The 26707-nt window shown below is 47.2% G+C and overlaps 1 protein-coding gene across 1 annotated transcript; it reads left to right on the top strand.

Moving 5' to 3' along the window:
* Positions 1–15790: 15790 nt before the first annotated feature.
* DLX5 (distal-less homeobox 5) lies at positions 15791–20300 on the top strand. The gene is made up of 3 exons (XM_004767837.3): positions 15791–16465; positions 18345–18529; positions 19619–20300. Exons 1-3 carry the CDS (start codon positions 16111–16113, stop codon positions 19946–19948), a joined length of 870 nt encoding a protein of 289 aa, XP_004767894.1. The 5' UTR covers positions 15791–16110; the 3' UTR covers positions 19949–20300.
* Positions 20301–26707: the final 6407 nt, after the last annotated feature.

Raw genomic sequence — 26707 nt, 5'->3', positions numbered from 1 at the left:
GGACGATTATCCTGGATCATCTGAATATGACCAATCCAATCACATGAGCCTTTTAAAGCAAAAGAGTGGGTCAGAGAGAAGCGGCATGAGGACTCCATTCACTGATGTTGGCTTTGCAGACAAAGCTGAGGAGTGAGCCAAAGAGCCCAGCAGCCTCTAGAAAATGGAACAGCTTTCCACTGATGGCCAGCAAGAAAACTGGGATCTCAGCCCTGCCACCACAAGGAGCTGAGACTGACCAACATCCCCGGAAGCAGGACATGGATTCTCCCCCAGAGCCTCCAGAAAGGAGCACAGTCTGCATGTACCTTAATTATAGTCTGGCGAAACGTGTGCCAGACTTCTAACCTACAGAACAGTAAGATAATACATTGTGTTACTTCATGCCACTAGGTTTGTGCTAGTTTGTTACGGCAGCAGTAGAAAATGAATACAGCAGGCAAAGGCAAGTAAGGAAAAGTCAATAAGACACAGATTGTGGGAAGCAGGGGCACACAAAGCTCTCAGTTTTAGGTTAATAGCACTATAGAGGTAACGAGTGTGCTGATTAATGAAAAAGCTCTTGAGTATAGGGCAATTCACCAGGGAGGAAACCTTAAGTATCCATAAGACAGTCCCAAGAAGCCAAGGTAAAGAAAAAAACCAGCACTTCAAAACAGGTGTTAAGTTAGATAAATTTCATCTATTTTGCAAATTTTTTTTTTCCTCAAGGATAAACATTGCAAAACAGATCAGTAGCCTCCAATCTTATCCTGGGTACTATTTCTGCTATTTGTGATTACTTCGTGGCAGACAAAACATAGCAAAAAGGGAAAAGACCCAGTAACTAAGGTTATACTTTAAAAGTATAGGGACACCTGGGTGGCTCAGTGGGTTAAAGACTCTGCCTTCCGCTCGGGTCATGATCTCAGGGTCCTGGGATCAAGCCCTGCATTGGGCTCTCTGCTCAGCAGGATGCCTGCTTCCCCCTCTCTCTCTGCCTGCTTCTCTGCCTAGTGTGATCTCTGTCTGTCAAATAAATAAATAAAATATTTTAAAAACTTTTTAAAGTATAAAAATTGGGAGATGTGATTCATTTATAATTCCACCTTGAAGTGCAACGTTTAATGATCAGATAAAATTCTGTAATTTACCTGTATACTCTTAGAAACTCACTGAATTTCTCTGGGCCTTAGTTCAGTCATTTTTAAACCCAGATAAAATACTTTTTCTACTTACAGACAAAGAGCTTTCCCAGGTTATTTTTTTGAAGCCCTTTCCAGATCAAAAAAATCTATGATTCAGGGACTCCTTACCTTTCCCAACATATCCGCAGTTACCTGCCTACAGGCCATTGTACTGTGAGATTGGGGAACCATCAAGTCAGAATTACAATCCAATAAAATCAAAAGCTGTCCAGACGCCTGCGGCAGAGACACCAAGGATAGCCAACAAGGTTCATCTGAAGCATCATGACCTATCAGGTGATTGAGGTCGACTTGAGTACTCGGATAAGAAGGACTCCGAGGCCAATGCCAGGCTGAGTAAATCTTGTGCTTTAATCTCACCGTGTAAGTGGGATAACCACCATGGGTGTAAGCGGGCAGGATGTGGCTGTGTGAACCACGTATTTACCATTTCTGCAGAGTGCTTTAAAGATAATTAGGAAGTGTAAAGGTCTACCAATGACACTGTTTGCTTTTTCCAAGAGAAGGAGACCTTTGAGCTAAGCCATAAGATGGGTCAATTTGGGTAGACAAGGAAGAAGGCAGACCCTGGTGGTAGGCCACGTACCTACATGTACATCATCGCCCTAGATGTAGGAGAGGGGAGCAAGCACAGGTGCGAAAACCATGGCCTGGCTCTCTCAACCTCCATTCACCTTCTTTCTAGCTGCTGTCATGCACACCAGGATTTCTTGCAACTAGGATTCTGGCTACAGCGATAGGCCCTGTGTTACCTGTAGAAACCAGCAGTGAAGGACAGGCCATTTTCATACCACTTCGAGCTCTCTACTGCTAGCCACAGGATGTGAAACAGAGTTTGAGATTTTCTTCCCCCTCTTCCACATGTGAGTGTTTTGTTTTGTTTTTCCCTCAGTTTCTTTGGTTGAGAGGTAATTACAGTGATGGCTGCAGCTTCTGATCGCAGCATCCCTGCCATGTGTTGGCGAATGAACTCTGTCTGGTAGCCGCCTCTGCGGTGCTCCAGGAGTCATCCCTGGACGCCGGGCCAAGACTCTCCCTCCAGCCCTTCGACACTTTTGCAAGCACCCAGCTGCCTCTCTGCAGTCCCTTGCTGCCTGAAACATCTAAAATGACTTCTGCTTTCCACCCTGAGCCTCAACCTAGGATAGAACGGTCAAAGATGTAGAGGCGAAAAGGTTTATGGCATAACAGGGCACGAGGAGGAAATCAGCTGGACTGAAGAAATGGGATTGTTTCGGGAGCTCGAGGAGGTGGAGGTACATGGGCACAATGGGGTGTGAGCTAGACTCGAGGATTTCATGCCACAATGTGGGGTTCAGACTAGACCTCATAGGAAATGGCTATTACTGGGGAAGCAGAATGGGGTTGGGGGTTGATGGAAGAGAACACAGAGAGGGTGTAAGTAGGAAGACCCACCGGAGGCTATTGCCATAGGAGGGTCTGAGATGAGGAGGGCCCAGAATAAAATCAGAGAGCCTGGAGTGAAGAGGGAAAAGTAAACTCAAAGGTACAAGGAAAGACTGAGGTTGTGGATAAGACATAAAAGAAGCAAAATTCCTGACCTCAGAAGTACATTTGATTAATAATACGAATGTGCCACAAAACAGATTTAACTGTAAACAGATCGGCATACATGGACATACATGTATCATCCCAGGAGTTAGGACTTTATTCGATTAAGGTGAAAATATATATTCTTCTCCTTTGGTTTCTTCCTTTTACAGGCGGGTAGAGACAGATTTGGTAAAACAGTATTAGCCAAAGTCAGACAAACTGGTTCTGATCCATCTCCAGGCTCCACTGCTGACATTGCTCCCTTTCACTGCTGAATCACTGCGGAGAGTGTCCAAGGAAAATAATAATCCCTGAGATTCTGGAATGTTGCCCTATCCTGGCAGCGCAGACCTAGCAAGAGAAAGGCCAAGAGTGAAGAAATGTCCCCTGAGAAGTCCTGCTCCCAAGCCGCCGAAGTTTCTGCCCTAGTTCTCAGGCTAGTCAAGGTCTCTCAAGTTAGAGCGATTGTTCTTCTTTACTGAGAGCCTACTATGCTCAAGCACGGAGCCAGGAGGTTTATATCTGGATTCTCCTTTCTTTTTAAGATTTTACTTATTCAGGGGCGCCTGGGTGGCTCAGTGGGTTGAGCCGCTGCCTTCAGCTCGGGTCATGATCTCAGGGTCCTGGGATCGAGTCCCACATCGGGCTCTCTGCTCAGCGGGGAGCCTGCTTCCCTCTCTCTCTCTGCCTGCCTCTCTGTCTACTTGTGATCTCTCTCTGTCGAATAAATAAATAAAATCTTAAAAAAAAAAAGATTTTACTTATTCATTTGAGACAGAGAGTGCACGAACAGGGGGAGAGACAGAGGGAGAGGGAGAAGCAGGCTCCCTGCTGAGCAGGGAGCATGACATGGGGCTTGATCCCAGGACCCCGGGATCATGACCTGAGCTGAAGGCAGAGGCTTAACCATCTCAGTGATCCAGACGCCCCTGACATCTCATTATATCATCACGACAATCTTTTTACATTAATCACTTTCTTCATAACTACACAAATGAGAAAATGAGGCTCAGAAAGTATATAAAATTTTTGACTAATTCATATAACCAATGTACACCACCACCTTAAAACTGCAAATGAGGGTGAATTATGGAACTTGGGAAAAGATAACTGGCCCAACGTCTCCTACCCAGATAACATATAAACTCTGATATCTGGGATGTCACTGGTAAGGCATTATCATTATTAGATATTTTTATTAAAAAAATATGAAGGAACTATTGATAATTTTCCATTATCAAGATTTCTATGGCCCTAAAGTTGTTTCTATCACATATAAGAAAAATTACTTAATTTTTAATCACATGATATCCTGATTAGTGATGAAAACCTAAGTGATTTTTCTCAGACCAAATCAATGCCATCTTGTTAAATGAAACTTTTAAATAAGCCCAGATTATATATTGACCAATATACACCAAAACCTAGAAGAGCTGATGCTCATTAATTGCCATGACCATCATGTAAATGAAAGAGAGGAAAAGTGTAATTCCTAAATGAAATGAAATTTTCTTACATGCTTAGCCTTTCAGACAGTGACTAGTTACCAGACATCTTTATGTCCCACTTTTTTACACTTAAAAAAGCCAAAGAAGTTGAGAAAAGTTCAGCCACTGCCTGGTCCTGTATAAACTGACGAATGAAAGTCAGGTTCTTTCATTATCCTACTTGGTTAAAAAAAAAAAAAAAAAAAAAAAAAAGAATAGTAAGTTTCATTGGATCCCAGGAGCGTTGGGCAGACTAATTAATAGCTATAAAATGCTTTCAAATGCAGAATACTATATCTGTATTGCTAACTTTTTTTTTTCAGCGATCATGTTAATACCCTATTCATTTCACTGGTAATTGTATAGTGCCCTCACCATAATGTAATGATGTGCGCCAGGCAAAAGTCAGGTGAGATGATCTAATGATGTCAAGATGAAATGCTGTCAGTGTAAGTCTCTAAAGATACTGTAACACTGTCAAAAATGAAAGGAAATCATGGCATTGTAAGTTCTACTACCATTAAAAGATGTTAGAAGGAAAGGGTTCCACAATCTGGGGCAATGTCTGTTATGACAGATGTGCTCAAGCAACTTAAAAGACAAACTGGCATTCCTCATCTAATTTTCTTTATCCAAAGAGTTTTTATTAAAATTCTCTGTTAATTTCCTACATAAATATCTTCAAGCCCAGAATAGGACTCTGATTCTCAAAAGCAATTTGTGTCTGAAACATCCATTGTTCTTTGGGGCTATGGTCCAACATTAATTGCACCAGATCATCCTATCTTTTGCAAGGGCAAGGAGTACATTTTAAAAGTTTTGTGGAAGGTAACCGTTCTCCAAGTTTCACTTTTTGGAGAGACCTTGGCAGTGAGAGAAATGTCTTTGTTATACATGGCACAACTCACAGAAGAAAAGGAGTACGGCCCCTGGATAAACGGTCAGTTGAGGTACGGCATTTATCCTCTCTATAGACCAGATTTTGAAAAGCCTGAGGAAGGTCCAAGCTGAAAAGAAAACAAAACCTTTCAGTATACTTTTGTGCTTTGGGGAGCCTTGGGTTTCAGTTCTCTGAAGTTTTCTATTATGTGAGGGATTCAGATTAAGTGAATTTAAAAATATAGAGGCGTGACTTCTGCCAAGGCTATTAAACAGATAATAATCAAAATGAAATAAGGGATTTAGCGTCAACATGTAGGAAAAGTTAGACAAAGGACTGAACTCTGTTGTACTCAGGGATTCCACCAGTCTATGGAGTGAGTTAGAGTCTAGTGAGTTTGTGTGAATTAGAAACAAATGCACTGGGCCCCTGGGTGGCTCCGTGGGTTAACTTGCTGCCTTCGGCTCGGGTCATGATCTCAGGGTCCTGGGATCAAGCCCTGCATCTGGCTCTCTACTCAGGAGGGAGCCTGCTTCCTCCTCTCTCTCTGCCTACTTGTGATCTCTGTCTGTCAAATAAATAAATAAAACCCTTTAAAAAAATAATAAGTAAGAAACTGAAAATTTTGCCAGAATCATCTATAGGTGGATGTGTGAGATATCTATGTGAATGTGGGGTGGGAGAAAGGAATGAACAGAGACAAATGGTGGAATTGGATCTCTGGCTCAGTTTTATGTGGGTTTGTCATTAGTTAGCTCCAGTCACCAATTGCTCACTGACATTTAACATCAATTATGGAATTAAGCTTTCTACTAGAGCAACTAAACCTGAATTTTCTGGCTCCAGTGTTAAAAATTCCCCCTCAGCCCCAGATATGCCTCATATCTCAATTCGATTTCCTAAGTTACAGATGCTAATATCCAGCAACTGGATCCTAAAGAAAAGTCTGATCCATTAAAGGAAAGGAAATTGTTGACATAAACAAACCATTATGACTAAAAGACTCATTGCCTGTGTCTTTAGAGAAAGAATACAAAGGAAAGTAGAACAGCAACAGAAATGGCATTCTACTAGCTAAAGTCATGATTGCTTGTTTTTATTTTCCATAGAGTGAAGGATTTCTGGTTTTGGAGATTTCCCCATGCAATAAATTTATTAACCGCAGGAGCATAAATAAAGGGAGGATAAATTTCTTACCCTCTCTGTCTTACATTCTTCAATACAAATGGGTTAACGATGGTTGTTGTAGAGATGAAATAAAATAATACACGCAAAGCAGTTAGTACAGACGTAATGTCTCATGGATGTTATTTTTTATATTAAATTAGTAGCAAATTTGCTTCAGACTATGACCACCTGTGCGTGTGTGTGTGTGTGTGTGTGTGTGTGTGTGTGTATAGAGATAGCATTTTAAGCATGAGAAATTTTGGCTAGTCTTAGGTAATAGGGCAGTCTTATGTGGTATATGCCAAACATGAAATTAGGAAGTCAGATTCCTCCCGGCCTTACTTTCCTCTCAAGCCTACTATGCAGGTAAATATTAAATTATATGAGAATCCTCTAGTTGTTGTTGTTGTTGTTTTTAAGTTTAAAACTCAAAGCAAATTCAAGTATTATTATTATGAAAGTGGACTCTCTGGGCTTCAGTTTATTAATTTGTCAAATAGATAGTCAAGGAGTACCTTTCATTCAAAATCCATGGATTAATGCAGTGCCTAGGTGGCTCAGTGGGTTAAAACCTCTGCCTTCGGCTCAGGTCACAATCCCAGGATCCTGGGATCAAGCCCCGTGTGCGTCAGGCTCTCTGCTCAGTGGGAAGCCTGTCCCCCCCCACCCCACCCCCCACCCCACCTACTTGTGATCTCTCTCTGTCAAACAAATAAATAAAATCTTAAAACAAAGCACAACAAAATCCATGGATTCAATAGTGGTTATCTATTCCTAAAGAGAAAAACAAATATAAGGTCCCTAACTATAGTTCCTGCTGGTGCTCTCTCAGCTTTGGCCCAACCACCTGGAGCACAGACAGGTGACAGCTTGTCTTCCACAGGCATGGGAGGTGCCCGTGCCTGTGGAAGACAAGCTGTCACCTGTAGGTCACAGGGACCTACAGAAACTTAGGCAAACTCAATGCCCACAGAAAAAGTAAGGCTTGCAAGGATAGTGGTAAGAGGAAACAGGCCAGGCAGGGAGGGATGGCCGTCCCGCCCGTGCTAGTAATTCGATGCCTGGGTATTCCTAGGCATGGAGTGGCATGAAGGGGACACTCGCTTGGCAGCGTTCACACCAGCCCTCAAAGGCTAGGTCCTTAACTCCCAACAGTAGTGGCTCGCAGGCAGTGCTACCACCTCGCAGCTCACAACCGCCAATGAAGGGAGGGGTAGGGGTGCCAACATGGAATGAGCACGCTCAAGTTAAATGAAAGGCAAACATATAAAAGTTGAAGACCACCCATAAGAACCTGACAGAGCCACTTCTTTAGGCTACTGTGAAATTAAAGTGAATTACATATGACATCCTTTCGGAAAAAAACCATTTAAAGGTCCATCAAATTCACAAGACAAGCCAAATGTTCACCGCCATTAGCACTATGAAGGAGAATGGAGCCCAGCAATATATTGGAAAAACTTAGAGAACTTTTTTTTCCCTAAAGTGTGGCATTTAGGGCCACATAGGATTTTAATGATCTTACTAAAAGAAAGTCAAAAGAAAAGAATAGTCATTAGCACCTTCTATCTCATATATTCCAATTTCTCTGGAAAGTATTTCCCAAAAGACAAACCCTGGGTGGACACGTGCTTTCTCCTAAATGCCACCCCAGCAATGATTCTATTTCAGAGAGAACAAGGCGCCCAGCTGTTTTGATCTTTTTGCTTTCCATTCTCCCACCTATTTCTCTGCCAATCATTTACATTGCTCTTATAAGTTAGAGAAATTATACCACCTGATTTTAGTTACTGAATACTTTTTTCCTTCAGTTTCATGCCTAACTCATGGGCTTCTGATAAAGATACTCTCACAGAGGGCACCCGGCTGGCTCAGTCAGTTAGGCATCTGATGGCTGATTTCGGCTCAGGTGAGGATCTCAGGGTCCTGAAATGGATGCTTCTCTCCCTCCCTCTCTCTCTCTCTCCTTCCTTCTGCCCCTCCTCTTATACTCTCTCTCTAACAAATAAATACAATCTCTAAAAAAATACTATCACTGTACAAAGATGATTGGTTCACTTCTTTTTGTCAATGCTAAAACTTTCTCCCTATCCTCTCCAAGTTTACTATGTAGGTTACACACCAGAGACCTAGCACAGTGATTCAATGACACAAACCTGAAAGTGTCTGCAACTCTTAAAAGGCAAGTGTGAAAAAGCTGTAAGACAGGACACCCCCGAAGCCAAGAGAGACTCAAATAACAAAGAGGAGAGAGAGAATCGTATATCCACAGGATATCCTCATTTTTCCTACATACGAATGCAGCTACATTCACCTGTATCTGTCCTTTGCTTATTTAATTTGTTGATTTCCATCTTCTCTTGGTTTCCCTAGGAGAGGATTTAATATTCTGTGCACGGCTAGCTGGAGTCCAGAGTTTCATAAACAGAATGATCTTTGCCCTCTACAGTTCCAGGGATTCCTGGAACTTATAAGAAAAAAATCCAGCTATCTCTAAACCCCATTTATTTTATTTTTCCTGTTGAGGTATAATTGCCATACAACACTACATTAGTTTCAAGTGTACAACATAATGAACGGATATTTATATATTTTGTGAAATGATCACAGTAAGTCTAGTTGACATCTGTTCTCATATATAGTTATAAAGGTTTCCTTCTTTTTTTTTTTAAAGATTTCATTTATTTATTTGACAGAGATCACAAGTAGGCAGAGAGGCAGGCAGAGAGAGGAAGGAAAGCAGGCTCCCTGCTGATCAGAGAGCCGGATGTGAGGCTCGATCCCAGGACTCTGGGATCATGACCTGAGCCGAAGGCAGAGGCTTTAACCCACTGAGCCACCCACGTGCCCCGGTTTCCTTCTTTTCATGAGAAGGTAGATCTTAAACCTTCTCATGACATGACATGACATGACATGACATGACATGAAGGTGGCTAAGACCTTCTTAGCGAACTTCAGATATGCAATACAACATGATTAACCACAGCCACCCTGCTAAATATCACATCCCCATGACTTACATATTTTATAACTGTAAGCTTGTACCTTTTGATCCCCTTCACCCATTTGGGCTGCCCCCATCCCATTTTAGACTAACCATAGTGTGTGCAGACACATAGTATGTTGCCCGTAAAAAGTTACCACAGCAACAAGAGTGTTTCCTGACTTCCTAAGGAACCAACTGAAATGCACACATCCGTCGGGGTTAAAACTGTGAGCGTGCACTCAAACCATGGGTGCACACAAAACTAAGCCAAGACGGAGCAATAAATTATCTGATTGTACATGATCATATAATACTTAGCTAAATGCACCATCGGAGAGCCTGCTGAGACCGTGTTGAAACAGTGAAATAAAACTGAAGACTTAGGGTTGTGAAAGCAAAATTTGACTTCAATGCCCATGGGCTAAATAGGTTGACCATAACTGAGGTTCTAGATGGCACAGTAATGTCTCTTTCCTGCCCACAGTTTTAAAAGTGACTCCATTGCTGTGTCAGCTACACTTCCTTTGGAAAGCTATTGGCTTTTCCTTTCTGTTGCCTCAATTTTCTTCTGCAGGAGCACAGAGGGATGCAAGTCCAGGTGGGCACCATGCTTTCAACTGATTACCCCGTGAAACACAGCAGGAAAACCTCTTATCTCAGGTTGGAGCTGCCTGTTTAAGAATCTTTTTCTTTATAAAAGGTATAAGGTAGTAAACACAGCTGTAGATAAAGATTTTTGCATTTTCTTGCTGTTTGTTTTAATCTATTGAAATAATATAATTAAGAGAGCACAAAAACGTCTGTAAAATTATACTATCTGCCCATGTGTGTGTATGTTATGCGCCGAGTTTTACCCAGCTCTTGGTGTTTGAATAATCTGAATGGATTTGACTTTAGAAGTGGTTTTTTACATCTTTGCCTACAGTGTTGTCAGATCATAAAAATACAGTGGCTTAGGATCAATGAACTTTAAAATTCTAAATTAATCTTGGAATTAGGATGTTATTAAAGATGACTTAATCTTCACTCTGGCTATTTCCTTGCCAGAGTTGGATCATTGCGCTGAATTCCTGTCTGCCGATTGCTTTTCTTTTAACTCCACGAGGGGTATTTTTTTTAATTGGAATATTTATATATCTTTAAGAAGAATAAAGGTTTTGTAAATAGTATCACAGCCAAACCTTCCTTTCAAGAAGATGAAATCTGAGTTTAGGATGAAGAATATGACTCAATTCAGTTTGCAAAGACATATAATAATATAATCCCATTTACTTCCTACTTAGATGAATTTGAAGTGTTTTCAGCTGTGGTATATTAAATTCGTCTCACAGAGAATAGATTTGAGTGGATACTTAAGGCCTTTTCCGAGCCAGTTATGTTTAAGTTAAATGAATAAACATATTTTTAATGTCTTAATTATAAAAATAAAATGTGCAGAAGTCTATGATCTGCACTATCATTTGGAAATAAACTGGAGAAATCCTATTAGGATGGAATTAAGTGGAGAATAGTTTCCCCCTGTGGGGACTTTTAATTTATTCAGAATATTTCTCTAAGTGTTTGCTAGTGAATCCTTTGAGATTACTTTGGAAGAGACACTCTTGAACTCCAAACACATTTTGCTTGAGGACAAAGGGGTGCTGTAATTAATTTCAGCATGGGAGGAATCTGGCTTTCTACTTATCCTTTCCACCAACTCCCTTCCTGGAAGAGTTCACTCTCAATTTATAAGGGCTTCAGGGGTGCCTGGGTGGCTCATTGGGTTAAAGCCTCTGCCTTCCGCTCAGGTCATGATCTCACGTTCCTGGGACTGAGCCCCACATCAAGCTCTCTGCTCGGCGGGGAGCCTGCTTCCTCCTCTCTCTCTGCCTGCCTCTCTGCCTACTTGTGATCTCTCTCTGTGTCAAATAAATAAATAAAAATATTTTATAAGGGCTTCAGAGCATTTTAGCTTGGGCCTGGTTAGTTCAGCCTCATGAATATATGGGAAGAACTTTAAACTTGAACTTTAAACTTGAAGTTTAAACCGAAGTTCTTTATTTAAAGTTCTTTAATTCCCAGTTAGTTTTGCTAACTCAGACGATGCACTGCTTATGAATGTCTGTCCCAAGCCAGTGTGCCCAGCTCTCTGTTGGGAGACACAAAGGCCATTCAGCTGAGTTGCCAAAACCAATGACCAACAACTTGTGATATTTTTGAAAGCCTTCGCCACTTTTGAAACAATCATTCCTCTCTTTTCACCTCATCCCAGTTCGTAGAAATGTATCTCTTCTAAACAAACATCAAACCGAGTATTTCAGGGCTGTTACCTTAAGTTATGAGATGGACTTAGAGCCCTACCTCAGAGAAAGCTCTGAAGCTCCATTGTAAATAAAATTAGTCAGATCCATCTCCATGAAATGTATGACATAACTAGCTTCATTTGTGTTTGAGATTCCTGGGCTTGGAAAGTACTCTAGATGGATCATGATCAATAAAGACGTAATAACAGTGAACTGCTCTGGGAGCATTTTTCACTGGGCAGATAAAGAAAAGTAATGAATAAAGCACTGCAAATACAAAGTAAAATAAACCTCAGCCTAATGGGACTTTTAAAAGACAGGGAGTCTGATAAAAATTCCCTAAAGTCAAAAAGCACTGTCTGATTCAAGTTTGCATGTATCGTGCTGGTATCATATTATGGGGTCCTTTATCTACCTAAATTATGTGCATCTGATTGGTGTGCACCACATTTTAAATAAATGAAAAGATAGTTGCCATGTTAAAAAGACCGAAGTACACAAATTAAAACTTTTTGGATGCAATGACTTGTCTGAGCTTGAGCCCAAATGAAAGGATGTTCTGCTTTTCACATGCCTACGAGTAAACAAATTTCCAGATGGGCTAGGGGGAGAGAACTGAGTTTAATGCGGCTATTAAAATTATCTTTCCCACTCATTTCCAAGGCACTCCTCCCGCAAACTCAGTGGCACTGTCTTTCCAGTTCAGTGAGTTGTGAGTGACTCTCCTGCCACTTCTCCTGCCACCTCTCCAGCCACTCATCTAGTTGGAGGGAGGCTTGCTTCTTCAGAACCGTCCTGGAAATAAGGGTCCCCCTTGACTACTCCCTGTCACTCCAGGTCAGCAGATTGAACACAGCCAGTTACTCCCGCCAAATCTCCAGATTTTCATCCTGAATCCCCGGGAAAATGGTGACCCGGTGAGAGGAGGGGAGAAGAGTATGAATAGAGAAGGAGTCAAAGAAAGGAGAAAAATGGGCGTAGGGTGGAAAGGAAGATCAGCTGGAAGCAGACAGAAGGACAGCCACGTAGTCCTGTACTCGTGGACTCGAACCCCAAAGACCAGACGTTGTGCAGCCCGTGACTGCGAGCTTCGGAGACGTTTGCTGTTAGCGCGCCTTTCCTTGCGGACACTGGGTGGCGCTCCTGGTAAAGACTTGCGCTTCTCCTGGGGTCCTGCCCGCTCCCCCTCCTCTCCCCGCACCCGCCACGCCCGCCCCTTCTCGCCCGGTGCAAATTTCGGCTACCGGGAGATGAAATTACTCACATTCTTCCTACGTGTCGCAGTGGGGAGAGCACCTCTGGATAATTTTGATGCCGTGGGGCTGTTTCTCCACGACTGGGCCTGTCGGTGGGGTTTAAAAGAGGCAACAGCATCCGGCCTGCTGGCCTGAAAATAAAGTTCCAGGCCTTGGTGATAAAACTACCCACAGTAAGGCAAATGTTGCTACCGACCGAGAGCCGAGATTCCCAGAGCGTGCGCACCCAGAATGTGGATCCGAAGCGGGGGTGGGGGGTGGGGGGTGGGGGGGGCAGGCCCAGATGCCGTGTTCGCTTCGCGCCTAGAGCCACGATGACTATAGGACTGTGAGGGTAAAAGAAATGGGACTAGATTGGGGTCGGACTCCTTTCAACCTAGAGCTCCCGCTCCCTCCCGCTGCCTATAAGGAAAGGGTAGGGGGAAATGGGGTCCAGCTGGAAAAGAGGCAGAACAAAATCAAGAAAGTTGAGGCTTTGGGCCTTCAGAGGCACCCCCAGATCTAAAGATCTCACACACCAGCAGCCTTTCTTTACACAAGTGGCTTTAGTCTGGCCTGAGGACCAATACTTTAGGAACTGAAACAAAGACCTTAAACCCTTCCCTACCACCCCACTCCTTCTTGTCTTGGATAAAATAGATTTTTTTTTTCAAGGAAAAAGTGAAATTGAACAAAGTCTAAACTAACTTAACATTGTAATACTGAGTTCACAACCAGATCCCTAACTTCTAAACTCTGTCCACATTCGGCCGTTTCCAACCTCACACTCACTGAAATCTGCCTTCCTCACAAGGTCTAAGGACATAACCGCTTTGAGCACAGCTGTATTGACCTTATTTCCCTTCCCGTAGTAACTTTTAAATCTATAATAAATAAAAAGCGGGGCATCGCGGGACCAGCTAAGGCAGCCCTGCTCCCTGTACCACTTGCCTTTGCTAGGAGGTGTTCTGAACCGTCTCTGGCATTGCTCTAAGGAAGCCGTTCCTGTAATTAAATAGCAGGATGTGCGTAAGGTGACTCGATGGGCGCCAAAAGCTTCTCCAGAGCAGAGACTGGAAGCCCGATGGGGTTGGCACTGCTTTCCCAACACCCTGTAGTTTTTCACAAATTAAATCTTGGTGGTGAACAGTGGTGTCCAAACCGACAGCATGAGGCGAGGGTGAGTGGACATCCAAGGCTCTGTTTACCTGGGTGACTATCTCAGAGAAGGTCAGGGCTGTGCAGGCCTAAAGCAGGAGTCTTGGGCTGGGGTGGGGATGGGGGTGGAAGGAGAAGATGGGGGGGGACTGGGTGGCGGGAGCCTCGCCACACACACCTCCCCTTCCCTGTGCACTCCTGCCCTGAAATTGTCCCCAAAGGGCAGTGCAACAACAGCTGTGGTTTTCCCTGCACCCAGCCCAAAGGGGCAGGCAGTTGGTGGACGGGTGGTACTCCGATTTCCAGTTCTGAGGCTAGGCTGGCACCCTGCTTCGAGTTCCAGATCCCTAGCTCTCCCTCCCAGCCTGTTTTGGGCAGAGTAGCTCCGTGGCCAAGGTAAGGCTAAACTAGCGCTAGACGTAACTAACATAGATACTTTTCTTTGTTGAGAGTGGGTGCGTGAAGGAATGAGAGGCTGGACCAGCCCACCCTAGTTGTTGGTTGGAAATCCCAGGTTCTGGGGCTCAGATTCCCTGGAGGTAGATGCTGGGAGTGCTCAAATCAGTACCCAGCTCCTGCAGTTGCCTATTTGAGGGGAATGGGGGGGGTAGTTTGACTTAAGTTAAATTTCTAATGTCCCAGCTGGATCACCACTATAGCAAGAGTGACGTGTCATGAAAAGCAAACCCTGAACCTCAAGTTCCAAGTGTTTGATTATTGAGTCTTTATTCCCTTTGCATATGAGCTAAGGTGTATTTGCTGCAGGGAAAAAAGGGAAGGAGAATTCAGAAACAGGGACTTGAAAAGTGGAAAGGCAGGCCTTCAGGTGCCACATCCTTGGAAGCTAGGAGGGGGCGATTCATGAGCTTCATGCAACTTCCCCAAAGAGTTTTTGTCCCTGTCTACTATCTAGTCTTCTTAGGGTTTTTCCATTCCCACCTGGAGCAATGACAGATCGTAAGTGACCCCTTCACTTCTGCAGGAGTATCTGGCCACTGAACACAGTTATGGACCCTGGAGTCCAAGAGCATCCACACAGCCAAAAATCCTGAACAAAATATGGAGCTGCCTGCTCTTCTTGGGGACCAGCAATTTGGGCACCGTTAAGTTATTTGTGCTGGTGACAATGATATTTTTAAGTGATTGTAGAGGTTTAGGCTTGCAGGAGCTCTCTGCCATTAAAAGCTGGACAGGCAACGTGAATTCTTGAGCATCCTTATCCAGCCCTTGTCTGAGAAGTACTCATCTCGTGCTAAAGAAGTGCTTGCTGAGAATTTGTGTCATTCCCCAAATCACAAATTTTCAATACGGGTAAGTTACACCTTGGCTCCCAGCACCCCACTAAGAATATTGTTCTCAGTTCCTTCTCGCTTTGGGTCCTACACCCCTGCTCCCTCCTCTTACTCCCTGATTTGATTCCTCATTTCAATATCAAATATTCAGCTCCACACACACAATCCCCCCCCCACCAACCCCCCCACCCCAACCCCTACCCCGCAAGCCCCTGGGGTGGGAAGGTGCAGAACAAGGAAGACCCACGCCCACCTCACCCCCAAATATGTACTTTCCAAAGCTGCTGATTGGAACACACTGTCTCCAGATATTACTGAGCTGGGTATTGGGGCTTCTGCGTTGTCTTTGGTATTCACTGAAAACAGATTGCCTGAGACCCCCTCCCCCACCAGGCAACAACTACACACATGCGTGCGCGCGCAGAGGCGCGCGCGCGCGCGCACACACACACACACACACACACACACTCGCCCCCCCCCTCCTTTTTTTTTTTTTTTCTTTCTCTCTCTCTCTCTCTCTCTCTCTTTTTAAAGCAATGCTTTGTTGTGCTAAAACTAGTTGGACGAGTTAGGGTGTTGCTGCTGCTCCCGAGGCCCTGGCCAATGGAACCCGATCCACCCCGCTGTGCGTAAGCGCGCAATTAAGGATTTAACCAAGGCTGTGCTGCGCCTCAGCCATCAGTCAGCCTGCCGGAGACAGAGCCTCCACGACTCCCAGCCTCCTCCTCGCCGCCGCCGCCGCCTCCTCCTTCTCTCCTCCTCCTCCTCTTCCTCCTCCTCCCTCGCTCCCACAGCCATGTCTGCTTAGACCAGAACAGCCCCACAGCCAACTCGGGCAGCAGCCGCCGCCACAGCAGCAAGGACAGCCGCCGCCGGTGAGCGATGACAGGAGTGTTTGACAGAAGGGTCCCCAGCATCCGATCCGGCGACTTCCAAGCTCCGTTCCAGACGTCCGCAGCCATGCACCATCCGTCTCAGGAATCGCCAACTTTGCCCGAGTCGTCGGCCACCGATTCCGACTACTACAGTCCCACGGGGGGAGCCCCACACGGCTACTGCTCTCCTACCTCGGCTTCCTATGGCAAAGCGCTCAACCCCTACCAGTACCAGTACCATGGCGTGAATGGCTCGGCCGGCAGCTACCCCGCCAAAGCTTACGCCGACTACAGCTACGCCAGCCCCTACCACCAGTACGGCGGCGCCTACAACCGCGTCCCGAGCGCCGCCAGCCAGCCAGGTAAGGCGGGGGGCGGGGGCCAGATGCAGGGGGAGCCCGGATTCTGGAGGGGCGAGGTGGGGTGGGAGATTGGGGACCCGCGCCAGCCACTACAGTGGGGGCGCACCCGGCAGAAGGGAGGGGGGCCTGGACTCTGCAACCGAGAGACGTTCTCTACGGCCAGCATTTTAGAGACTCTTGGAAGAATTCTCCCCTCGGGCACCTGGGGGGTGAGGGGCTCTCGAGTCTCTGGATTCCCTAGTTGCCTGGTCTGAAAGGCAACTAATCTGAAATGGGGGTAGGGATGGAAAGACTCAGGCAGTCTGAGTGGCGTTTGCGTAATAAAGGGGAGGTTAGTTGCTGGAATTTTTCGTGAGCGTGCTCCGCTGGTGCGAGTAGGAGTGGAAGGCTGCCTCAAAGACGCTGTCGGATTAGTCTAAGAGCAGCCACGAGCCAGGGTGGTGTTCCTGTCCCGGGAGCCTGAGGCGGGGATGGAGGGCTGGGGGGCTGGAGCCCACCAGAGAAAGAAGCCTCGAGGAGCCTTGTGGTTTATCCAGGGCATTTCCAGAAACAAACAGCCATTTAAGGGTGGAGGAGGGCTGCCGAGGGGTGCCCAAAATTTGTCTTCTTCTTCTCCACCTCCTCTCTTTTCGCCCTCCTTGAAACTTAGTTGGAGAGTTTAAGAGTAGGCTAGTTAGCTTGGGCGGAAAGAGAGCGGCATGAGGTCTCCTTGGAGAGGTTTTGCTGGTCAGGTTTGATCTCTTCCCACTAGCACATTAATAATCCTGCTAATATTAGCATCCCCTTCTTTGGCAGAATAGAGACCACAGCCCTCATTCTCCACCCTTCCTCTCCCAGGAGCTCGCCACACGCGAGCGCGTGTGCACGCACACACACACACACACACACACACACACACCACTCTACCCCTTCCAGAGATGGGTAGTTTTGATAAGGTGGTACTTTACTGAAAGGGGACTTATGGCTCCAGGGTATGTTTGTAAAGCCAGTGTTCAGAAAGTTCTTTTCCTTGTCTATATTCACAACTTGGAGAAATTCGTCCTGATCTGCCGCCCCTTTCCTACGAAAACACCCTACCAATGAATCCTTTTGAATGTGTGACTCTTGCTAAATTTTAAAAAGAGAACCTAGGGGGTGGTATGTCTTCATTCCTTTCAGTGTCTCTGTATTTCGTGCGTAAGTCAAAGATTTTTTTTTTCTTTTGGCCAAGAACTTATTAAGTCTATTTGTAAAAGAAACCAGACACATCTGTGCCCTCGCAGATCTGCAGGGAGATTATGGGGGCTGCATAATCGGCCCTCTGTCTGCCGCGGCCTGGACCTCTTGCTGCTGAATTGAAGGAACATAGTTTGCTTGTGGGTCTTTGAACTTTGGAGACCTCGGTTAGCGTCTTCCCTGCCCCAGCGTCTGGTCTCTGCGGGCGCCCGAACAGACGCCGACAGTGGGGGCGGGAGGGGGTTGTCACGGCCCAGAGTCACCCCCATCGAAGACCCAGGAGGGGCTGGCCAAGCTCTCCCCAGAAACGGGGGTGAGCGCAGGGTGGGCGTAGAAACAAGTCAGGGTGAAGCAGAAACCGCTCCTTGCAAGGGCTAAATCCCAGACGCCCAGAAGGGAGCCGTGCTGTACAAAGAACCTTGCACAAACCTCCAAGAACCTGAATGAACTGAGTAGGGAATTAATCAAACTACCTGGCTTTTCCATGACTTGGGGGAGGGGCGTATTTCTCTGGGTCTTGCTAAGCCAAGGAGGTGATATGGGGGAAGAGACTGAAGACTGTGTGGTAAAACAAAACAAAGCAAAACTCAAGGACTGTATTTGAGGGTTCTGCAAAAGAAACATCTGCGGACAAACTCTAACCGGGTCTATTTTGATTATTTAGAGAAAGAAGTGGCCGAGCCCGAGGTGAGGATGGTGAATGGCAAACCAAAGAAAGTTCGTAAACCCAGGACTATTTATTCCAGCTTTCAGCTGGCCGCGTTGCAGAGAAGGTTTCAGAAGACTCAGTACCTCGCCCTGCCCGAACGGGCCGAACTAGCCGCCTCGCTGGGACTGACGCAAACACAGGTAAATCCCGCAGCCGTGGGGCCCGAGCCCCGCCTCGGCTGCAAGGCTGGCTGGGCCGCGGGGTTCCGTCCCGACCCGCGGCAACTCACAGACAGAAAGCCGCGGACCCCGCGCCCTTACCTCCATGACTCCATGAGTCAGGCTGGGTGTTGCCGCCTTGGGACGGTGGGGTTAAGGGATGGAGACGCCGTTTATCCTCCCGCTTCGGGCCTCCAGGGGCGAGGGGCCAATTTCTTAGATTGGAAACAAGGGGAGGGCCATTTCGAGGACACTCTCGAAGCCTGGAGAAGTTGGTTCTCTGAAAAATGCAGAGCCTTTCGGGGAGAGCAGGGCCCGGCGGCCTCGCGGTGGTCTCGGGCGCGAAGGTCGCCTCCGGCTGGAAGGTTGAAGGGTCACGCCCTGCTCCAGCGGAGCTCTAGGCCGTGGCAACCTGAGGGTCGCAAAGTGGGGGGCGCTGTTGTGCGGGGAAATCATCCTGGGTCGTCCCATTCCCTTCACTCCCTCTTCAGACCTGCTGGGGCCCATTTAAAACAAAAACAAAAAAACAAAAACAAAAACAAAAAAAAACAAAAAAACACCACAATAATAATGTTCGAATCTCCACCCAGAGCTGCAGGCGCCTTCTGACCTTTGGAAGCTGAGGAGGGAGTGGGGGGAGTTGGGCGGGAGATTGGGACACCGCTCCTTTCCCCCACACTGGCGCGAGCACAGCCAGCCCCAAGCCCTCGCGCGCGGCTCTCGGGCCATTGTTTTGGGGACGCTTGCTGCGCCGCGTCGAGTGCGCGCTGCGCAGGCTCACACGTGGGCGCACGCCGCCCGGGACACTTGCGGCCCCCTCCCCCAGCCCAAACAGAAACTAAAGCCTCGGAGTCCTGCCCTCGCAGGGAACGGTGAGCATCTGGCCGGTCAGGTTGTCCTCCGGGATCCCAGATCCAGGCTTGGCCTCAGGCCGGGCCCGCTGACCTTAGGCCGCCAGCTGCGGGGAGAGGCCAGGTCCGCGCCACCTGGGGGCCCAAGATGCTTCCACCAGGCAAGGCGCGGGCGGCCTCTGAGTGACCCGGTAACGTGTGCCTTTGTTCCCCCACCCAGGTGAAAATCTGGTTTCAGAACAAAAGATCCAAGATCAAGAAGATCATGAAAAACGGGGAGATGCCCCCGGAGCACAGTCCCAGCTCCAGCGACCCTATGGCGTGTAACTCGCCGCAGTCTCCGGCGGTGTGGGAGCCCCAGGGCTCGTCCCGCTCGCTCAGCCACCACCCTCATGCCCACCCTCCGACCTCCAACCAGTCCCCTGCGTCCAGCTACCTGGAGAACTCGGCTTCCTGGTACCCGAGCGCAGCCAGCTCAATCAATTCCCACCTGCCGCCGCCTGGCTCCTTACAGCACCCGCTGGCGCTGGCCTCCGGGACACTCTATTAGACAGGCGGCTTTCTCTTGCTCTCTTTTTTGGGACTGCTGTGTTTTGCTGTTCTAGAAAATCATAAAGAAAGGAATTCATTTGGGGAAGTTTGGAAAACGGAAACAAAAAAGATTCATGTGTAAAGCTTTTTTTTTGCATGTAAGTTATTGCATTTCAGAGGACCCTCGTTCCCCCTTTTTTTACAGACGAACTTTTTTTGCGCAACTGTGGACACTATCAATGGTGCCTTGAAATCTATGACCTCAACTTTTCAAAAGACTTTTTTCAATGTTATTTTAACCATGTAAATAAGTGTAGATAGAGGAATTAAACTGTATATTCTGGATAAATAAAATTATTTCGACCATGAAAGCCAAATGTTTCTTAAAAATACTCCTTTTGCCCTCCTTATAATGGGCTAGTGACGTTTTATGCAGGCAATTAAAGGAAGACATGCTCTGCAGAGATCCAATAAGGCAAAAAGGAAAACAGAAATTGGGGCTGCATGGAGGCAAAACTGTACCCGTGTGTCGGATGCTGTACTTTATGTGTCTATATACATATGTGGCCTGTTTATAGTACTGCCATAAAATATATATAGTTTTTTTTTTCCCTAACCACAAAAACATTTAGATAATTTTAAGTTTAAACCCGAGATTGTTTCAGGTAGAAAGTAATGCTTGAATCTAAAGCTGGTCCTCCCACCCTGTGTGAGAGTAAAAAAGCTGCAGAAATCCATCAATAACCACTCAAAATTCTGAGCTCAAAGCAATTATCATGCACAACACCCCCCCCCCCACAACAACCTCTGGGTATTGGCAGAGCAATTAGACAAATTACACTCCCTTCAAATGGGCGCTTCCAGAGATGAGGAAAAGAAGAGGAAGAAGAGGAAGAAGAAGAAAATTTTCCTTCCTATTACATTTTTTAAAAAACCTGAAATGTTTGCAGCATGGCAAATGGTAGTGTCTCAGACTCCTTGGTAAAGGATTATAAATTTTATTTGGGCTCTTTTCTGAGAAAGGGAAGGATCACAGGACCTGAGAAGGATGATAAACATAAATCAGTAGGGCAAGCAGAGCATGATGGGTAGGGGGCATTCCTTCTCCTGCCAAGAGAAGGAATTGTAGGGTGAAGGACAGGAATGACAGCGTCTGGGCTTGGTTTTGATTTCATCTTGTGTGAGATAATATTGTATATTTTTACCCCCTCCATCCTCTTTACCACTGCGGTTTTTTCAGGAAGGAGGTCATTCTGCATTGCTTTTACCTAAAACAGTGGCATAGTGGTCCCAAAGGATGGGAAATTGAATATTTGTAGGGATTTCTCCTTTGTGAAGCAGTCTTTGGGGCAGAGAGGAAGGACTTGCGGCAACCTTGGCCTATGTCTCATCCTTCTTGGGCCTCTGTACATAGATATCAACACTGTGACCACGGCTACAGCCTGGTCAGGGCTTGCTCTCTGGCCTGGCTTGTGGGCATCTCTTGTCGTTTAGTGTGCCTGACTTTGTTTCCTTGGGACACCAAGGGAAATCCTATGTTGGAAATTACAAGATGCGTGAGATATATTTTACAGCTAGGAAGTCGGCAGCAATAAATGTGACAAGAGTCTTTTTAAGTGTGTGTGTGGGGGGGGGGGGGGTTAGAGATTAGCACATAAAAAATTACATCCTGTCATCTGAGGATTTCTGAGAAGGTTCTTCCAGGGTTGGGAAACTAGTCCTGAAAAGGCACGCTGCGTGCCCGGAGGGGAATTTACCACTGTGTTCGCTCTTTCCCCTCTCTCTCTTACCCTCCTCCCCATTTCCCCAATTCCCTCCCTTTCTAGCCTGCCGTTTCGATAAGGGCTAGGGCCTAGGGGTAGGAGTTCTCTGTTCCCAGGCTCCCCCGGCCAGGCCCCGGGGCAGCACGCGGCAGGACCTGGGCTGTGGACTCCTTCTCCTCCCCCACCCCAAAGCCCAAGCGGCCGCTTCTCTGGTAGCAGCTTTCCTCCAGTCGGTTCTCCTCCAGCTCCTCCTTTCTCCCAAGAAATTCCGGAGGGCGACTCGCTCCGGGACAGGCCGTGCGAACCCCCACTTTGTTTTCCGCACTGGCAGAGAATGGGAGGACCGCAGGGAAGAAGTGGAGGGATCTACTTTCTGCTTTTTTCTTCGCTTGTAAAGATTTGGGGCGTTTCCTTTACACCGAAGCGAGCGCTTCATATCCGGGGAATCCAGCTTTGAGAAAGCCTGCGCGGGTGGTTTGGGAGCTCCACCTTTCCCGTGCGCCCCCGGGTGCGCGTTTGGAGAGGCCGGCGGGGGCACACCCACTGCACACCTCTAACATTTCCCATCCACTGGCCGCCTGAGAGTGGCAGGAATGTGCTTGGAACATGCTCTTTACCTTTCTGCACAGGAAGAGGGCAGATATTTTTTCCAGCCGTCCTTCTCATCTCCGCCCTCCCTTCCTGGCTTATGAAAAGGGGACCCCTTCTCTGCCATCCCCAGTCACCGGACTCGGCCAAGCTGAAGGACGGGCGACTTCGAATTGTTTGCGGGGAAAGAAGGGAAACTCTTCTTTCCTGACCACCCTTCCTGATCACCCAGCCTTGACGCTGCCTGGTGTTAAGGACACTAGTCTTGCAACGCCGGCGGGCACCACGCCGCGCAGACAGACTCGGTTTCAGGATTCCTTTGCTTGTGCTAACCTCACTTCTTCCACTCGCAATGGTCTCTTCTCTCGCGGGTTTTTTTTTTTTTTTAAGTTGGTCTGAGAGCCATGGACAAAAATATTCTGGCAAACCATTCTGCAGCGGGTTTTCCCTGGCACCATGGGGATTCTCCCAGGAGAATTTAACTCCCTGCAGTCCTGCGCCCAAGGATGTAAAAATAACAGATCTCCAGCGAAGTCTAAAAATATCTGTGTGATGTTTCTCTCCCTTGCCCTTCCTCCCACCTTCCCTCTTTCTCTCCATTGTTTATTCTTGTATCTAATAGAAACGTACTATTCCCCTAGCATAGCTGCAGTCTGTCTGACACCACTCTCCTGGGGTCTCCGTGTGTCCCTTCCGGTCCCGACTTGCCTAGCTTTCAATCTAGGTCTCCCAAGATGTTAAGCTCAACCCAAAATTTAATTTTCTTTACCGTGGGCCTCTTCACCATCCCCACCATACTCCCAAGCCTCTACCCCTATTTTCAGACCTCCTCACAAAGCCCAGGAGGTCCGGGGCTTGCCGGCAGGGCCAACGTGATTCCTTGGTGCCCTGCCCGCCTCCTGGGCCCTCCGGTAAAAGATCTGATAAATTGGTCTTTGTTTGAAGCTCGTGTTGGGTTAGGCGGATTTCTGCCCCCCCCCTTTTTCCTGGCGGCCACCTCCTTGTGGAATAGGGGGCGGCCTGGGGAGCCGAGAGAAGCCGCATTCCTGTGGGTGCCAGGCGGCTCCAGTGCTGAGCCACAGGGCCTGAGACACACACACAGAGGAACCCGCAGACCTCGCTGTCCTTGATCTCTCGCTCTCACTCTCTCCCTCTTTCTCTCCCTCCCGTTGGGGAACCCACCGGGAGGCTGTCAACCCACACACAGATCCACCCAGGTCTCGGCCTCGGGCAGGAGCGTGTTGACCCGCACAGCAAACATACGCACACACCCCCTCCTGGGGACATCGGCCAGGCCAGGATCTCCCCGCCCATGCCAATCCTTTCTCTCCCGCCCCTTATCCCACAATTCCAGACGCGCCGGCTGGCCTCCTTTGGCTCCTTTGATCCCACCGGACGCCCCACGGCTCGCGGCGTCCTGGCCGCGCCAGCCCGGGAGTCGCCCACAGCGCGCCAAGGCCTGGCGGTGCTCGCCTCCTCCCGGCGCGCCCAACTGCTTACTCCGGCCTGACACCACTGAGTCTCCAGAGCTCCCCCGCCCTGAGCGCAAGGGATGCCTCCTGGAGCACTGCCCCCTGACCCCCCGCCCTCCGTCAGCGCTTCCTTTTATTCGAGGAGAGGACCTTTAGGGCTACCCAACCACCACCCTCCCCGCCTTATCCCCGCAAGCCCTTGGATCGCGCGCCTCCCACTGGTAGCTGGGATCTCGCCAACCCCGAGCGCTCCAGCCCTCTCCAGAGGCACGCCCTGAGGACAGAGGCCCTCCGGCACCTCTGGGAAGCGCGCCACGACGGCGGATCCGCCTGCGGTCACCCCTCTCCTCCACCCTCCAGCGCCCCCTCCCACAGAGGCTGGGTGGAGGCTTCCGCCTCGCGTGAGGTTGGGGAGGGGGCGCTGCGGCTCGCTCCCGCCCTCCGCTCGCGTTCCCAGGTGGCCTGCGGTCCTTGCATATTGTACTCGGTTTTTTCGGAGTCACAGCGAAACTCTGGGCCTCGAAAACAGCCCAAATAGCGGTAGCACGTGTGGGATTGGCTAAATATTTTTCTACGTAGCCTTGCCGCCCCCCCCCCGCCCCATCCGCGTTTTCTTTTGCCCTGTTGTACAGGGCAGAAAGTATACATCGCATCTACTGCGGAGGGGCGGGGGGCGGGGGGAGCCTTCCCCTTCAATCATCCAAGGCTGCCAGCGGAAATGCAATAACCTGTTTTATAGGTCGAGCTCTAACAGTGAAGATAGGAACCAGGGGAATTTACGTGCATCTGTCTTTAAAGGGGATGAGAGTCTTGTTTTGCAGCAATTAATGTTTCTGTTCTTTTGTTCGTTGGGACTTCGTATTTACTTCTGATTTATGGGGGTCTGTAGGAGTCTTTGCCAAAAGTGCATGAATTATTAAGTCTGTCCCACATCCTTAAACCAAGATTTATATAAAACCGTGAAATACCACACGTTACGACCTTTCCCACAGGAAGGGAAAAAATGGCTTCATAACACCATTCTACACACGCGCGCGCGCGCGCGCGCGCACACACACACACACACACACACACACCTCCTCCAAGTTTCAGTAGTGATTCTATCTCCACCATACACAGTCTAGTGTGTGTGTGTTGTTGTTGTTGTTGTTTGAAGAAGTGGGTGGGGGTGAAGGGCGATAAACAGTTCCCAAGCTATGATTTAAAAAAAAAAAAACACAAAAAACTTTTTTTTTTTCTTGCAAAGGTGAGAAGACAGAAATCTGCCACTGGAAACTTATTGTCATCCAAGGACTATTTCTGCCACTTACCACTTGCAAGGTGGGATATAGTGGTAGGGGAGGAGGCAGGATATGGACTCAACTTTCATCTATAAGTAGGGGTCACTAAACAGGGAACATTTCATTATTGCCTTTAAATTCATAGGACCCAGGAAGCCTGCTTGTCACCTTGGGGGCTGGCCCTGGTTGGGCAGCTCCCAGGTCTGTGAGGTGTTGGGAGGAGGAAGAATAATCACGTATGTTCCAGAGCCTGGCAAAGATGACCAGGAAATTCTCTGTAGTCAAGGTGGAAAATTGAGGTCCTAGTGATATAAGGGTCCTAGTGATATAAGGACATCCTCCCCATCCCCACCCCCCAACCAGGAACAAGAACTAGGATCCAGAAGTTTCAGCCAGGGCAGGGCTTAGCCTCTTTGTAAGCAACAGCTAGAACCCAGGGTTCACCTCAGTCTGGGACAGCCAGAGTACCCTAGTCTCCCTCCAGACACTCTTGCTCTAACTCTGACTCCCTCTCTCTAGGGTCCCTCCTGTTTTAAGAGACTGATCTTGCTTTTTTTACAACCATGTCTGGGAGCAGGAACAATCCTTTATCAAAAATATTCGACTTTCTGGAATCTAGAAAAAACCACATCAGTGACTTAGAGCAATAGAAGCTAGTTTATATGCGGGGTGTTAATTAATAAAAGTTAATGATAGGATTAAAACCAATAGTCAGCCTAACCAAGTGGAGGAGACAGCTTCCCAGCCGGCTTTATTTAATTAGCAGCAATTAATACGTTTTCTGCTAATATCCTTTAGGACTCTCAATGACTTGTTCTCTGTGAAAGAGAATGGAGATGGAGCTCAGGAACACTTACAAGCACACAAGGCATTTTGCTCTGATGACAAGAGAGATTGCAAATTCATTTAAGCAAATGTTCATAAACAAGTGACAGGCACACTCTGAGGCAGCCTTGGTGGAAACAATTGTGAAACTGACAAATGTTCTTTGCTTGGGGGAAGGGCTTTTTTCTTTTTTAAGCAAGGAAATGCTTTAGCAGAGTTGGAAAACAAAGACAGGAGGCAGAGAAAGGTAAGAAAGAAAGGAAAAAAGAAAGAGAAAAATTATTCCAGACTCCAGGCAGAAGCACATGCAGCAGCCCTTGCAAACACATCAGCTCTACACATATTGAAGATTTCTACAAGTAATGCTTCAGACTACTGATTTGCTATTTTCTTAATTCCCGCTCTTCTTTTTCCATATGAATCAAACAGTCTTTTGTCCTTCAGGGTTTGATTTGATCGCTACCGTTCACATTTCACTTTTGTATTTTCCTCTTCCTATACCATTACTCATTGAGTGCCCTGTGAAATTACAATCGTACATTTTCAACTCAGCAACCCATTTGCAGTGCAAAAATAGGGTCTAAATAATGGCTGAATTAGCCCTACTGGACAGTTTCAGATGTAACACTCTGTAATAATTATATTGCAGGCTGGATTAGGATGCTATTATCATAATCTGGACGTTTACAATTATCTGTAATTTGCAAAGATGCGCCAGGTCTTGATTACAGCAGTTTTTTTTTTTTTTTTTTTTTTTTTTTGTATCACGCTAACCATCACTAAACAGTGACAGTAATAACAGCTAATTTTGCTGGCAATATAAGAGGTGCTGGGGTGTGCAAACAATTTC

This window comes from Mustela putorius, unplaced genomic scaffold, assembly GCF_011764305.1.
Source record: "Mustela putorius furo isolate JIRA1106 unplaced genomic scaffold, ASM1176430v1.1 tig00003845_pilon_pilon_pilon, whole genome shotgun sequence".
Taxonomy (NCBI): Eukaryota; Metazoa; Chordata; class Mammalia; order Carnivora; family Mustelidae; genus Mustela; species Mustela putorius.
Note: the sequence above shows the minus strand (reverse complement) of the source record. Positions and strands in the feature narration are given on the sequence as shown.

Excerpts from the sequence above, each read along its gene's own strand:
- DLX5 (XM_004767837.3), top strand. The coding sequence starts at position 16,111 with ATGACAGGAGTGTTTGACAGAAGGGTCCCCAGCATCCGATCCGGCGAC. Across the intron at positions 16,466-18,344 it reads GAGCGCCGCCAGCCAGCCAG|AGAAAGAAGTGGCCGAGCCC; the intron begins GTAAGGCGGGGG and ends TTGATTATTTAG. Across the intron at positions 18,530-19,618 it reads TGGGACTGACGCAAACACAG|GTGAAAATCTGGTTTCAGAA; the intron begins GTAAATCCCGCA and ends TCCCCCACCCAG.